At 50.3% G+C, this 15505-nt stretch overlaps 1 protein-coding gene across 2 annotated transcripts in view; it reads left to right on the top strand.

The window, feature by feature from the left end:
* The window catches only part of LOC144766788 (inactive serine/threonine-protein kinase TEX14-like), a 1338527-nt gene that overhangs the window by 624375 nt on the left and 698647 nt on the right, over positions 1 to 15505 (top strand). For both annotated transcript variants that reach the window (XM_078650521.1, XM_078650519.1), the window contains exon 8: positions 14768 to 14884. In XM_078650521.1, coding sequence (XP_078506647.1) covers positions 14768 to 14884 — 117 coding nt within the window. The remainder of the gene's footprint in view (positions 1 to 14767; positions 14885 to 15505) is intronic.

Raw genomic sequence — 15505 nt, 5'->3', positions numbered from 1 at the left:
CCAGGAATGCCATTCATATTTGCATGTCCTGGCGCACTTCAACTGACAGTCTTGTGCGAAGATGTTTGTCCCGCAGCCCCTTCATGGCCTGCGCGATTGAGCGGGAAAATGGGCGTGCCATAGGTATCACTCTTAAAGCAAAATTCAGCTGACCAACAGTCTGTTGCAGCTGCTGCAATGTGACCTTCTCTTCATGTTGACGGCCCTACCGCTTTCCCTGGTGCCCTCGGGACCCCAAAAGCCCGCATGAGCACACAAAATTCCTGCATTGCCCACGCACACTCCTGAGAGCCCGCTACCCCCAGCAAAAGGAAGTCGCCCAGGTAATGCATCACATGTTGGTGCCCTGTTGTCTGTCTCATAACCCATTCTAAGAATGAACTGAATGTCTCAAAATATACACATGAATCGGAGCAACCCATGGGCATGCACATATCCATATAGTATTTGCCTTCAAAGGAAAAACCCAGCAGGTGTTGGTCCAAAGGATATACTGGCAGTAGTCGGAAAGCTGATTCAATATCTGATTTTGCCATCAATGCCCCGGGACCCCGAACTCTCAACATCTCTACTGCCTGGTCAAAAGACGCATACTTCACGCTGCAAATGCCCTCATCAATTGCATCATTCAAAGATGCGCCCTTAGGTGCTGAGAGGTTGTGTATGAGTCTGAATTTGCCCTTTTCTTTCTTCGGGACCACCCCAAGGGGTGAGCAAACAAAGTTAGGTACTGGGATGACATTGAAGGGACCCGCTACCCTACCTAGGCGTAGCTCTTTCACAATCTTGGATGCCACCACCCCAGGGTTGTGTCTAACTGACATCTGATTCCTACACTCTGGCGTCCCGGTGTACCCCCCGCTGGAATACGAAAACCATGTGTGAAACCTTCTTGCAGCATCCTTGCCGAGGCATGATATGGGTACCTGTTCAGCCAAGGAATCATAGCCAGGACATCGATGGGTGAGTGAGTGACTTGTAGGTATCCCTCAATATTCCTGTTTCCTCTTCCCCCTGTTGCCTGATGTACTACCCTTTGAACGGCATGCTGTTTCTGGATGGGATGAGTGGCCGCACATGTAGCATGCATGTCTGAATTTGCAAGTGCCCACTGCCCTGGTGCATGTGCACCTGTTAAAGTCCCAACACACTCCCTTTCCACCTCCATTGCCTCTGGCCTTACTCGGCCCATCCCCCCCCTTGCACTGGCCGAAAGGGCTGCTGTGGTTTGGGCGAATATTCTTTGTTCCAGCTTGTGCCGACCCCTGTGGACTGACTACCTGAGAACTGGCCATGCCAGGAAATGGAATCTACCTTGTCCCAGGTCAACGATCGGTCAATTTCCCTAGCTTTCCTGAAGGAAATGGCATATTCTTTCCATCCATCCCCCCCATGCTTCTCACTGAACATTGCAACTCTACTTTGGTAACCAGCCATCTCAGCCTGCAAGTTGGGTGAACGTTTGGCGGGGACTGCCATAAACACAGAAAAAGCTCTAATCCAATTAATCAGTGTCTCCTCCACCCTGAATTTAGACAACTGAGAGCGCCATTCACTAGGAAACATTAAATCTTTTTGTGACTTGGCATATTCTAACTCCCTGTTATCAATCAACAATGAGAATATATTCACATATTTGTCTGCCCAAATCAGTTCTTTCACTCCTTGCGAAACATGTTGAGCCAGGTTTTCACCCCTGGAGGGTATTGCACCTTTGCCCAATACCGGCAAAGCAACCTCCTTACCACTCTCAGCGACTTGCGTTGGTTCCAAGGATTTGTCTCTCCCCGCACCGCTGGCAGAACCTGTTTGGGGAGAAATTGGTGCGCTTGGCACTCCACCATCACCCCTAGCCAACATGATCTTGGCCACCATTCTTTGCTCCTCTGCCGAGGGATCAGCCGAGGAAGGTATCACCCCCCCAATCCCCAACCAGGGTAGTACCGCCGCTATTTGCGCCGCCAATTCAGGGGTAAATGACCAGACCCAGGAGGTTCACTGACCGGGGAGGGTGACGCCGTGGGGGCACCGGGTGCACCCCTGGAATCACTGGTGGGACCACTGGTGGCGCTAGGGTTTTGGGTACACTTATCGGGGTTGGTAGTGTTGGAGTGGGTGCCTCTGGTGATGCCGGTACTACGTCAGGGACCGCCCCAGGAGACCCCTCTACCACCCGTGCCTTGGGAGGCCGATTATAACTCCTCTTGGCTCTCACACACTTAGGTAAAGCGCCCAGCTCCCCCCGGGGCTTTGGGGGCACTACTACCCATTTTGGTCTCCCTGATGGCCCAGCCTGAGCTTCATGCCTCTCGCCCATTTCCTCCACGGTCTTCCCCAACTGATCCACTTTCCCTAATCTCCTGTCCATTACTGACATTCTGCGCATCATGGTCTGAAACATGAGCTCCATGCGGGAACCCTTTGCACCCCGCCTACTAGACATTCCTTCACAGTGAATCACAACCTACACTGCACAAAATGTCACTTATGGGCACTATGTGCCTTGTACCTGTATCAAAGTTGGAGGCTCACAGGCTGGCCGTATGCACCACGCAACTGTGACTGCAACACACCAGCTAGCCTGGGTGCTTGGGCGAGCGTACTCTAGCCCGGCGGCCCGACAGAAGCAGTGAAATGCAGGCCTGCCCATGTCCTCAGATCCCAACGTCCACCGTACACTCTCCGTCCGCTCCGTCCGCAGCGCCCTCCGAATGTATACCTACGATGAGAGAAAAGTTAAAAACAATCCTGGCTCGAGGAGACTGTGACCCTTGCAGTTGTAAACCACCTGTCAATACCTATTGCACTTAATAAAATTGCAGTAAAACTCCTTTGATTAAAGGTCCAAATGCAACTGGGAGGCGTCCTGCTAGGGTCTCCCCTCCAAGTACTAACCAGGGCCGACCCTGCTTTGCACAGCAATGTCACTCGAGTTTCCAGTTGTATGCCTAATTGAAGACTCCTTCTTATATCCTTAACGTGTCGCTGTATAGTGCACTGTTTACTCACACACAGGTGGGGGAGTAATGGCTAAAATGGCTATCCCCCCCGCCCCCTAATCAATATGCCATTTAAGCTCAGTATATCATGTGGATTAACTATCAATAGATATCAGGGTGTTTTAGTGTATCTAGATGCCTCTCGCTATGACACAATGCCCGTTAAATGTACCAGTCCAATGCCCAATATGCCTGGTTGACTCCTTTTAACACCGCTCACAAGCTACGCTGCAATGAAATGCTTAGCTTGATTCTTCAAGCTGCACGATTTAAAATCCCGCCTATATGAATTTGATATCAAATATGGGCTCCACACACCAATAAAATGCGGGCGCGCGCCCTGGGCCGATTGCAGAATACCAGCGTAGGCAACCCGTTGCGCTTAGCCTGGCGCGAACTGGAGATGCACGCGCCAGTGACCGGATACCGCAAGCCACCGATATCGGCTTGAGCTCCACGCGCTAGGAGACACGCTTGCAAAACCCCCAGCGTGCCCCGAAATACCTCTGGTGTCCGTGCGCTTTCAAAATAGCCTTGCGCTTCTTGTCCGCTCCTTCCCACCGCGCCTGCACTCGCGATGCCGGTCCCGACAACCGATTGCTTTTTCCCGAAGTTGAGTTGCTTTCACCCCCAGCCTCGCGTTTCCAAGGTCCCCGACACCTAAAAAACAGAATGAAAAAATTATTTGGCCCCCGGCAGAGGGCCTCCCGCGCTCCCCAGGCCTTTTAAACCTCCTGTGCCCCCCAACCCCCCTTGACCCGGAAGCCCTTTGCCGCTTCCGGGTCAACGCCGGGGGCCTGCACCAATCAGTGATGGGGCGCCCCTGGTTGCGTCATCAAGCCGCGACCCGCCAAAGGGTGGGGGCACGCCCCATCACCGATGATTCAGGGGAGGGGGGAGCCGGGCCCCGCCATACGTTCCTGGGGGCCGAGCGGCCCCCCCTTTCCCTTCTCCTCACATTATTTCAGTGCTGAGGGGCTTCTCATTTCTTTCGTTTGCCTTCTTCTCGACTCGTTTTAAATATTGTGCATGGCAACATTTGTATTACTCAATAACTCCAGAAAGCCTTGTTCTCCTATAAGGTTGTTCCAACAACTAACATAGCAGAGGAACAGTTGACAGCGATATAGAAACCACCTTCAGAATGGAAAACGTGTTACACAGCACCTTCTCTACAATAAGCATAGTCATTTTGTGAGGTACTGCTACTTTACATTTCAGTATTTCCAGCTTTTCTTACATAATTCATGCACTAGTGTAGTTTCTTCCCCTACACTGAATAATATGGTGTAGGAAGGTGGCTACCTGACTATGGTTACCCCAGATTTTTTGCCTGTGTTTAGCTGGTTTTTTGACTTAGTTGACCTGGTTCCCTGCTAATCAGGGCCCCAGGCCATCTGCTCTCTCTGTAAAATGGATTCCATGTACCCTAGGTACATACCACAATTGGAAATGGACTCCTTGTCAGCCCCTGTATAATGCACTATAGGTGCCCAGGGCATAGGGGCCACCAAGGCCTACCAGGGGCTGCAGCATATCTTTTGCCACCCCTGGCTGGTTCTTAAATTGACACAACTGGCTGATCACTCAGCTGGGGTAAGGTGGTGTAATCACCCCTTGCTTAGATATAGTATACCTATATCTACACCTATATCTGGACACATATTAACCTGTGAGCCACTCCTATGGAAGGCCTCATCAATCCTGGAGGCAGAGTGCGTGGTTTCATGTGAGATGGAGCTCTAGCATGAGCTGAGCCTGTCTGCAGCTGTCGGGAACAACTCCCTAAGCTGTTTCAGGATAATGCCATACCATATACTCTTAAGTGCCTTATAATCCTCGCGGTTATATAGCAACTCTGGTTTGGCTTTATCAAAACATGTCGTGTAAGGTGTCATACGATTTGGAATACTATCCCCTCGCCAGTTCTGGCGACGGGGATAGCATTCCACCCCTCTAGAGGGGTAAGACATGTTCCTTTACTGTAATGCGGTTAATTTCTCCAAAGACCTTAGATCCACAAAATGGATGCCTCTGCCACAGACAAATGTCTGGACCCCTGCAGCTGACCGAAACTCAGCCAAAGGGGTCCTGGACAAAGGGTTTCCTGTCACAGGAGGGTGTCACCACCCTCCAGACAGGAGATAGTGGATTGTAGCAGGGAGGTCTGAAAGAAACCAGACACTGCCTGGGGCGCACAAGGCTGCCCCTTGCATAATCCGGCCAAACCGGTTCTGGGGCACTCCAGCCCTCGTGCCAGGGCGGCCTGGATCAAAGGAAAGGGGTGTATCCACCCCCTTCCTGGGTCCCACCCATAGGGAGGGACCTAGCAGGTAATCACGCCCCCCAGATTGGAATAAGAGTGGGAGCAGTGCCAATGCACATCAGATTTCCTGGAAGAAACATTAGAAACGAAACTCTGGACCCTTGGACCTCCATCTCAACGTGGAAGCCCGAAGAATCTCCCTTGTGGTCAAGGAGTGACCACCCTGCAGCCGCAGGCACCATCCAGCCCTCGACGTCTACTTAGTTGCAGTTCCCGCCGGAACTCGAGCGACTGAGATCGACGAGATCAAGCTTGCCTGCCTTCCAACAGCCCGATCCACAGTCCCTGCAGAGCTGAGACCCGTGGAGGCGACCGGAAGCGTGGGGCACGCCATCTTGAATTGACCACGAGACGCTGACCGTGCAGCCCACGAGTGACCCTCGAAGCTGTGCACCGGGGTTTGAGAAGCCCCCACCCTGAGCTACTCCTGAGCCGAAGTTCAGCCCTCCACACTCGACGAGTGCTGCGTGGGGCCCTTCTGCTCCATTTGGCTCAACGCGTTGGCCCGGTCACTTGCCCGCTGGCTAGTGGTCCCTGTGCCGACGAAACTACAAAGAAGACTCGTGAATCTGGTTGCTCCAGATCCACACCAGCTCCCCTGAAAAGGAGCCCCGACTCTGACCTTCCTGGTCCGAGTGAGAAGCAATCTTCCGATCCCGCGTGGATTGCTCTTGCCAAGTGTTGTTTGCTCCAAACTTGAAGCCGACTGCACCGACGGTGAGAGCCTGCGTGGGACAGATCGTGACCTGCTCCTGGACGTCGCAGATGCCCCAGAGCCCACGTGACAGCGGAGAGAAGCTCCTCGACGACCACCTGATTGCGCCCGACATTGCCTGGTTCCGTCCTGGTTCCACCCTGGTCACTGCTGAGTGACCCAGACTCTGTCCCCTCTGCTTTCAGGTACCCTTCGACTTGAGTCCACCCTTGGACTCCACCGGACACTTCATCTTTAACCCGCCTGCAGCCCTTTCAGCTTCAAGCACCAAGAGCCTGCGTGTCAAAACCCGACGCCACTTCGACCCTGTGCACCCACTTCCTGTGGGTGAGGTAACTTTGCTCCGCCGGTGTTCCCACACTGGTGCACATCTCTAGGGTCTGTGTGTTAAGTTTTGTTCCTCTAGGTCCAGCGGAAGTGTCCTTAAACTTTAACTTTATGACTTTTACGCACCATTGGTTAACATTGGTGCATGCGTGCGCTTTCCGCACATCTCCCGAATCCCGAGGGCCATTCCCGACTTCAGCATTGCTTGTCCTGACTGCTCCCAGCGATTCCCTAGGCCCTAGGCCTAACCACTGCTCGAGTGGCATCTCTTATACCACTTGTTTAGTATATGGTTTGAGTGGCCACCCGCCCTCATCCATAATTGTGCAACTTGTATGTTTAAACAGTGCTTTTGATTTAACGCTTGTGCCCCTTTATTCATAAAGAATACTGGGGATTGTTTTTAGTAATAAACACATATATTTTTATAATATATACTTGTGTGGTGTCCTTTCATTTGATATTACAGGATTGTATGTGGTAAAACAGCTCGCTTAACACGACCTCTTAAGTTAAGCCTTTAGGCTGCTTAGTCCATGCTACCCCTAGGATAGCTTGTCTAATAAGGTTGACTTACAACCAGACACCATAAGGGATTGTTTGGTCTGATAATAGGTGGTTCCAGAATTGGAAACATCACCTATCAGGCCAACTTCTCACATTGGTGAGCAGCGGTGCGGATTTGAGCTTGCTGTTGTTTTACCATTGCAATCTTTGTATCAAATTGAAAGATCACATCAAGTACCTCTAGGTACATATAAAATCAAAAGCTTAGCATATTAAGTTCTACTGAACTTAGTAGTTGTAGGTTGAAGGGAGTAGCACACCCTGACTACAACTCACTAGTAAGGTACAGTAGGAAAACAGTTAGTGTAGGTAGGTGCATCACTTACACCACACTAGAGTCATGTCTGACACAGGAAAAGCCTCAGGGTCTACTCCTGTGACAGTTGACCTTACCCAGGCAACTTCCAGCTATGACAAGCTAACCCGAAAGGACTTGGTTGCCTTGTGCAAATCAAGAGGGTTAAAAAGGGGCAGAAGCCCCACCTGTCCAATCCTGATAGCCATTCTAGAACAGGATGACTTAGAAAGGGCGAAGGGAATTCCCCTAAGGTCAGGAGATGGAGAGAACCCAGCTGTAACTGGTACCCCTCAGGAGGAAGAAGGAGAAGAGGTGGATGAGGACTCAGAGATTGAGGACACAGAAGACCAGGGTCAGGAGGGTAGCCAGGTTGGATTTGCCAGGCTTAGCCAGGCCAATTTAAACCTACTGGGAAATGGAGAGGGCCAGCACCTCCCCAGATCCCACAGTCTTATTCTCCCAGGCAACAGAAGAGTGAGATCTCCCTCAGGGGACTCTCATATTTCTAGTGCCTCCAGAGAATCTGAGAGAGGTATGACTGCCTCTCAAAAGACTGAGCATAGGGCCAGAATGAGGGCTGTCAGACTCCAGATAGAGAGGGAGGAGGTAGCCCTTGCTCAAGCTAAACTTACCTTGGCTCAAGCTAGACTTACCTTGGCAAGAGAGCAGAAATTGTGTGGCTTAGATGCCACTGGTGGCAGCAATATTCCTAAAGAGAAACCCAGGTCCTATGATAGTAGAAACCTGACAAAGATTGTGCCCCCCTACAAGGAAGGGGAGAGCCTGCATGGTACAGCAGGTTCTTGAGGAACAGTGGGCAGCAATCTTATGGTACTCCTTTTCAGAGAAAGGGAGAGATAAGCTCCTCACTGTTAGACATGAGGATGCAAACAATTACAAGGTCCTGAAGAGTGTTCTGATAGATGGGTTTGGCTTAACCACTGAACAGTACAGGTTGAAGTTCAGAGATACCCAGAAGACACAGACTCAGGACTGGACTGATTTTGTAGATTGTGCTACTAAGGCTCTGGAGGGTTGGCTACATGGCAGCAAAGTACATGACTTTACAGGATTGTATAATTTGATTATGAGGGAGCAGATCCTAAGTAATTGTCAGAACCAGCTCTTACACCAGCACCTGGTGGACTCTGATCTGACCTCTCCCCAAGAATTGGGAAAGAAGGCAGACAAGTGGGTCAGAACCAGGATTAGGCCTAAGAATCAGGACAGTAACCAGAAGAAGGAGTCTACCAAGCCTCAAGATAAGGGTGGGGATAAAAATAAAGAAAAGACTTCCCCAGGGCCCCAAAACTCCAAGAATGGGGGTGGGTCCCAAGACACTTCTTCAACTGAGAAAAAGCCTTATTGTTATGCCTGTAAACAGGTTGGGCATTACAAAACAGACAACTGTTGTCCCAAGAATAACAATAAAGAAAATATACCTCCAAAGCCAGCTTCAACACCTCCTGTTACTGTCAGCAGTAATCCCCCAGGAAGTGGAAGCACACCCAGGAATCTGGGTGGGTTTACTGTTGGAGCTCAGGTGGACCCTGGCCTATCCAGGTCCCCATCACCCAATGATCTTGTATATGAGACTGGCATGGGGTTTGCCAACTTCTCTGCTTGCCCAAATACTTTGAGCAAGTATAGACAAGAACCCATCATCAATGGTTTGAAAGTTGAAGCTTTTAGAGACACAGGGGCTAGCATCACCATGGTGGCTGATGGCATAGTCCCCTCTAAGCAACTTTTACCTGGTGCCACATACCAGGTTACAAACATTGATGGAATCCAAACAAATCATCCCATGGCAGTAGTAAGTCTCAGCTGGGGAGGTGTCATTGGCCCAAAGAGAGTGGCAGTGTCACCAAACGTGCCTGTAGACTGCCTACTTGGTAATGATTTAGAGATCTCAGCCTGGGCTGAGGTTGAACAGGAAACCCATTCTAGAATGGTGAATTCCAATGGAAAGGTTAGTGGGGCTGTAATGGCTACAGCCCCAATGCAAGATGTCCTTCCTGAAAAGGTTGGTAGGGCTGAGAAACTCTCTGCCCCATCTTTAGCAAAAGCTCTTTCTGAACAGAATAGCAAAGCTGTTATGATAACAGCAGAAACCCAAACTGAGTCTCCTCCTGAAAAGGTTGGTGGGGCTGTGATGGCCACAGCCCAAACTCAAACTGATATGTGTGTTGTGAAACCTGAAATGATGGATAACTCCACACAAACTGAGAGCATGGAGGAGGAAGAGAAATCTCCCCCTCACCAGACTTTAGGACAGGATCAGCCTCCTCAGGGAACTGATCTTACCCCTGATGAAGGAACTGCCCCAGAGGTGGTTGGGCCTAGCCTGACAGAACCCCTGATGTCAGTGGACCCTTCTCAGGTGGGACCCAGTCTGGAGCAGGTAACCTGCCCCTCTCTCCCTTGCCTTAGCCAGCCCAGGGCTGCAGAGGACAAGAAGGACAGTGAGACCCAGAGGGCCCCCTGTCAAATAAAGCACCCCCGTCAAAAGATTAGGTGCACCAAAACTAGTAGCCCTAGTAAGGTGAAAACTTTAAAAACTCCTGAGGGAGCCCCCTTAAAAACAGTTAGGGACCTCCCACAGATGGATTCTGTTGGGCACAGCCAAACCTGGGACCCAAGGGGCCCAAACCTGAACTGTCCCTCCAGCAAGCCAAACAGAGGGACCCAGCCTCCAGCTTTAGGTAGCCAGAGGTTGACCCTGAGAGCACAGTGCAACTCAGTTAAAGAAAGAAAGGCACACATGGTGGAAGATAATTGGAGGAAGCCAAGCCCTAACTTAGTAGAGCCTCACTTCAATACTCCATATCCAAACCAGCCTTTAACTTTGCATAAACACACCCAAGGTAGTGATTCCCTATGGTGGAGACCCTCTAATACCCAAAGGGTGAGGGACTGCTTAGTGGACCATGAGACAGGGGGTACCCATGCTAGTGCAGGTACTTCCTTATATGGCCACTCAGGCAATATAGGCTTACCTGGCCAAGGATAGCCTTATCTCCTTTCGTTTGGGGGGGGGTTATGTAGGAAGGTGGCTACCTGACTATGGTTACCCCAGATTTTTTGCCTGTGTTTAGCTGGTTTTTTGACTTAGTTGACCTGGTTCCCTGCTAATCAGGGCCCCAGGCCATCTGCTCTCTCTGTAAAATGGATTCCATGTACCCTAGGTACATACCACAATTGGAAATGGACTCCTTGTCAGCCCCTGTATAATGCACTATAGGTGCCCAGGGCATAGGGGCCACCAAGGCCTACCAGGGGCTGCAGCATATCTTTTGCCACCCCTGGCTGGTTCTTAAATTGACACAACTGGCTGATCACTCAGCTGGGGTAAGGTGGTGTAATCACCCCTTGCTTAGATATAGTATACCTATATCTACACCTATATCTGGACACATATTAACCTGTGAGCCACTCCTATGGAAGGCCTCATCAATCCTGGAGGCAGAGTGCGTGGTTTCATGTGAGATGGAGCTCTAGCATGAGCTGAGCCTGTCTGCAGCTGTCGGGAACAACTCCCTAAGCTGTTTCAGGATAATGCCATACCATATACTCTTAAGTGCCTTATAATCCTCGCGGTTATATAGCAACTCTGGTTTGGCTTTATCAAAACATGTCGTGTAAGGTGTCATACGATTTGGAATACTATCCCCTCGCCAGTTCTGGCGACGGGGATAGCATTCCACCCCTCTAGAGGGGTAAGACATGTTCCTTTACTGTAATGCTGTTAATTTCTCCAAAGACCTTAGATCCACAAAATGGATGCCTCTGCCACAGACAAATGTCTGGACCCCTGCAGCTGACCGAAACTCAGCCAAAGGGGTCCTGGACAAAGGGTTTCCTGTCACAGGAGGGTGTCACCACCCTCCAGACAGGAGATAGTGGATTGTAGCAGGGAGGTCTGAAAGAAACCAGACACTGCCTGGGGCGCACAAGGCTGCCCCTTGCATAATCCGGCCAAACCGGTTCTGGGGCACTCCAGCCCTCGTGCCAGGGCGGCCTGGATCAAAGGAAAGGGGTGTATCCACCCCCTTCCTGGGTCCCACCCATAGGGAGGGACCTAGCAGGTAATCACGCCCCCCAGATTGGAATAAGAGTGGGAGCAGTGCCAATGCACATCAGATTTCCTGGAAGAAACATTAGAAACGAAACTCTGGACCCTTGGACCTCCATCTCAACGTGGAAGCCCGAAGAATCTCCCTTGTGGTCAAGGAGTGACCACCCTGCAGCCGCAGGCACCATCCAGCCCTCGACGTCTACTTAGTTGCAGTTCCCGCCGGAACTCGAGCGACTGAGATCGACGAGATCAAGCTTGCCTGCCTTCCAACAGCCCGATCCACAGTCCCTGCAGAGCTGAGACCCGTGGAGGCGACCGGAAGCGTGGGGCACGCCATCTTGAATTGACCACGAGACGCTGACCGTGCAGCCCACGAGTGACCCTCGAAGCTGTGCACCGGGGTTTGAGAAGCCCCCACCCTGAGCTACTCCTGAGCCGAAGTTCAGCCCTCCACACTCGACGAGTGCTGCGTGGGGCCCTTCTGCTCCATTTGGCTCAACGCGTTGGCCCGGTCACTTGCCCGCTGGCTAGTGGTCCCTGTGCCGACGAAACTACAAAGAAGACTCGTGAATCTGGTTGCTCCAGATCCACACCAGCTCCCCGGAAAAGGAGCCCCGACTCTGACCTTCCTGGTCCGAGTGAGAAGCAATCTTCCGATCCCGCGTGGATTGCTCTTGCCAAGTGTTGTTTGCTCCAAACTTGAAGCCGACTGCACCGACGGTGAGAGCCTGCGTGGGACAGATCGTGACCTGCTCCTGGACGTCGCAGATGCCCCAGAGCCCACGTGACAGCGGAGAGAAGCTCCTAGACGACCACCTGATTGCGCCCGACATTGCCTGGTTCCGTCCTGGTTCCACCCTGGTCACTGCTGAGTGACCCAGACTCTGTCCCCTCTGCTTTCAGGTACCCTTCGACTTGAGTCCACCCTTGGACTCCACCGGACACTTCATCTTTAACCCGCCTGCAGCCCTTTCAGCTTCAAGCACCAAGAGCCTGCGTGTCAAAACCCGATGCCACTTCGACCCTGTGCACCCACTTCCTGTGGGTGAGGTAACTTTGCTCCGCCGGTGTTCCCACACTGGTGCACATCTCTAGGGTCTGTGTGTTAAGTTTTGTTCCTCTAGGTCCAGCGGAAGTGTCCTTAAACTTTAACTTTATGACTTTTACGCACCATTGGTTAACATTGGTGCATGCGTGCGCTTTCCGCACATCTCCCGAATCCCGAGGGCCATTCCCGACTTCAGCATTGCTTGTCCTGACTGCTCCCAGCGATTCCCTAGGCCCTAGGCCTAACCACTGCTCGAGTGGCATCTCTTATACCACTTGTTTAGTATATGGTTTGAGTGGCCACCCGCCCTCATCCATAATTGTGCAACTTGTATGTTTAAACAGTGCTTTTGATTTAACGCTTGTGCCCCTTTATTCATAAAGAATACTGGGGATTGTTTTTAGTAATAAACACATATATTTTTATAATATATACTTGTGTGGTGTCCTTTCATTTGATATTACAGGATTGTATGTGGTAAAACAGCTCGCTTAACACGACCTCTTAAGTTAAGCCTTTAGGCTGCTTAGTCCATGCTACCCCTAGGATAGCTTGTCTAATAAGGTTGACTTACAACCAGACACCATAAGGGATTGTTTGGTCTGATAATAGGTGGTTCCAGAATTGGAAACATCACCTATCAGGCCAACTTCTCACATATGGCCTTGCAGTAGCTACATGGTATCGGAAGGGAATGTGCCATTTTCTCGTCACTTAACTTTAACATTGTAAACACCTCAACTTTTAAACCTGATGGAAGATGGTGAATATTTTCTTCAAGCCACAAAAGTCTTGACTTCACAAACTATGGGTTGCAATCATACTATTTGGAAGAATTGCAGGAAGGGTACGAGAGACAAGCTTTGCACTTTGCACAGCCCTAGGCTTGACTACTCAACCATGGCTGCTTCGGAGACTTTAGAAGCCAGTGCCGTCTTTTCAGACCATGTACCCAACATCCGTGTGAGGACGTGGTCCGTACTATCTGAGGCCAGTCCTGAAAGGTCAGCCCGGTCTCTCTCCTGCAATAAAAAGCAAAGAAACCCAGTTGGCCCGTAGCCCCATCTCAACCTAGCCCGAGTCTTGCCTAGAAAAGGTGAGCTGAACACTGCGGATGTGAATGGGGTTAAGATGGGCTGTGAAGGGGCAGGTTGGTTCTTGTGGATATAAATGGAGTTAGTTCTAATGACTTTATGGTGTTTAAATGCACCAAATGGGGAAGGTTGTTTCATATTGGGAATAGCGTTCTGTTGTACAGGGTAGAGCCAGGCTGATTTTGTTCACAAGAAAGTGTCACTCATAGTCGTTGAAAAGTCACTCATAATTACACTGAAATTTTGAAAAGGACACACATGTCAATCTGAAACCTTGGCAGCTATGGTTCTGACCAACCTCACTTCCTCCTCTTGTGTTCCAGGACGTGACAGAGGCAGAGGTCACATCCCGAGTACAGTTGCCATCCAGTAGCAACAACCACTGTTGAGGGCAGACCCCGCCCCGGGTCTCGTAATTCAGCAGTGTAACTAGTCTGAAGTCAGTGACTGACTGCGCTGCGGGAGGGAATGCAACCGCTGATTTGTAACATTGTAGCAGTGCACTCTCAGCCAGAGCTGAGCTGCACTTGCAGGCAAGATCTTTAACTGTTTATTGACTGAGCCACTAGCTGCTGGTAAATATGCAGGGAGCAGCAGAGCCGGCGCACAGGTGGCACAGGCGCCGGTACCCTGGTGTAGCCACTTTCAGAGTGGCATTAGAAATGCGTGACAATGCATTTCAGTGCAGTGATGCGGAACACCGCACTGAAATGCGTTAGTCACACCTAATGCGTGATACTTGGCAGGCCTGTCGACTGCTTGATAGGATCTCTCACCCATGCTTCTAAGTAGCGTTGAATAAGGATCTTGGATAAGGCATGTTTTAGAAACAGTATATTGTTGCCTTTTACACATGCTGGGGAACATTTTTCACCAGCACCGAACCACGGAATACGTCATAAGAAAACTCATTTCTTCGTTGACATGATTTCATGACTCGGATGACATTGCAATAAAATAATGTTTGGGGTCTGCGTTGCAGGGCCTTGCTTGGCCCTCTCAATGCTTTTTCTATGACTTTTTTTTTGTCCTAGGGTACGTGTGGTCTGTCTTCTTCGTTTTCTTCTACTTTTTTTTCTGTGTCCTACACTTCTTGTCCTCTAAATGCGTGAGTGTTCTGTCTCCATCTCGGCTTCAGTCCTAGAGTGCTTTGCCTTTGATTCCTTTTGAGGTTCAGTCCGCATTTCTGTGCCGTTCATGCTATTATGGGTTCTGTCTTTGTGTGTTTTACCTGTAACTCCTTTGTGGGTTATGTCCCAGTGACCCAGAAACTATGTGGCTAACAATAGTTTTCTTTCTCCCACTTTTTCCTCAGCTTGCTGTGGAGAGGACAGTTTGTTACAGTGCGTGAACTGAAGCAGCCTTTACATCCTCGCTGCAACAAACCCCGCGGCACAATAGATCTTCTGATTACGGAGCAGCAGCATTGCAGGTACCAGCAGTCATATAAGCTCCACTGGGGGAGAGTCTCTAATCCCTGCAGGTTCTGAGTAACATAGTAGGAGGAAATGTCATTTTTAACGCTGTAAGTATCAAAAGGCGTTCTGCACTGAACATTTCATTCATGAGAGGCCCAAATCACAGTGATTGCCAAAGGGAAGAGGCTGGCAATGCAAGGTACCAGAGTAAGATGTTTTCAACACTGCAATTACCAAGGGGTCCCAGCCGACCAAAATACCAATGTGATAGCAGGTAACAAAAAGAAATGGCCTGTGGCACTGCAGGCACACCTGAAGGAAGAAACAAAACGGTAGAGACTCACCACCGTAGCTACCAAAGCAGGGCTATCAGCACAGACGACTGAAACTGGAGTTTTTTACCTCTGTAGGTTCCAAATGGTGATGCTTACTGTCTGAACTGTAGTTTTTAAAAGGACAAGGAGTCACTGTAGGTCCCAAAGTAAGTCTAAAGAGAGCGATTTTCAGCACTACAGGTAGAAAACGCGAGACTTCATTATCTCAGATACCAGAGGGCAGTGTCTCAGTGCTGCAGGTACCAAAAAAGAAGGGAGAGGTAGACAGCACCACAAATACCAAATGAGAGAGGCTCATGC

Source organism: Lissotriton helveticus, chromosome 7 (assembly GCF_964261635.1).
Source record: "Lissotriton helveticus chromosome 7, aLisHel1.1, whole genome shotgun sequence".
Classification (NCBI taxonomy): Eukaryota; Metazoa; Chordata; class Amphibia; order Caudata; family Salamandridae; genus Lissotriton; species Lissotriton helveticus.
Note: the sequence above shows the minus strand (reverse complement) of the source record. Positions and strands in the feature narration are given on the sequence as shown.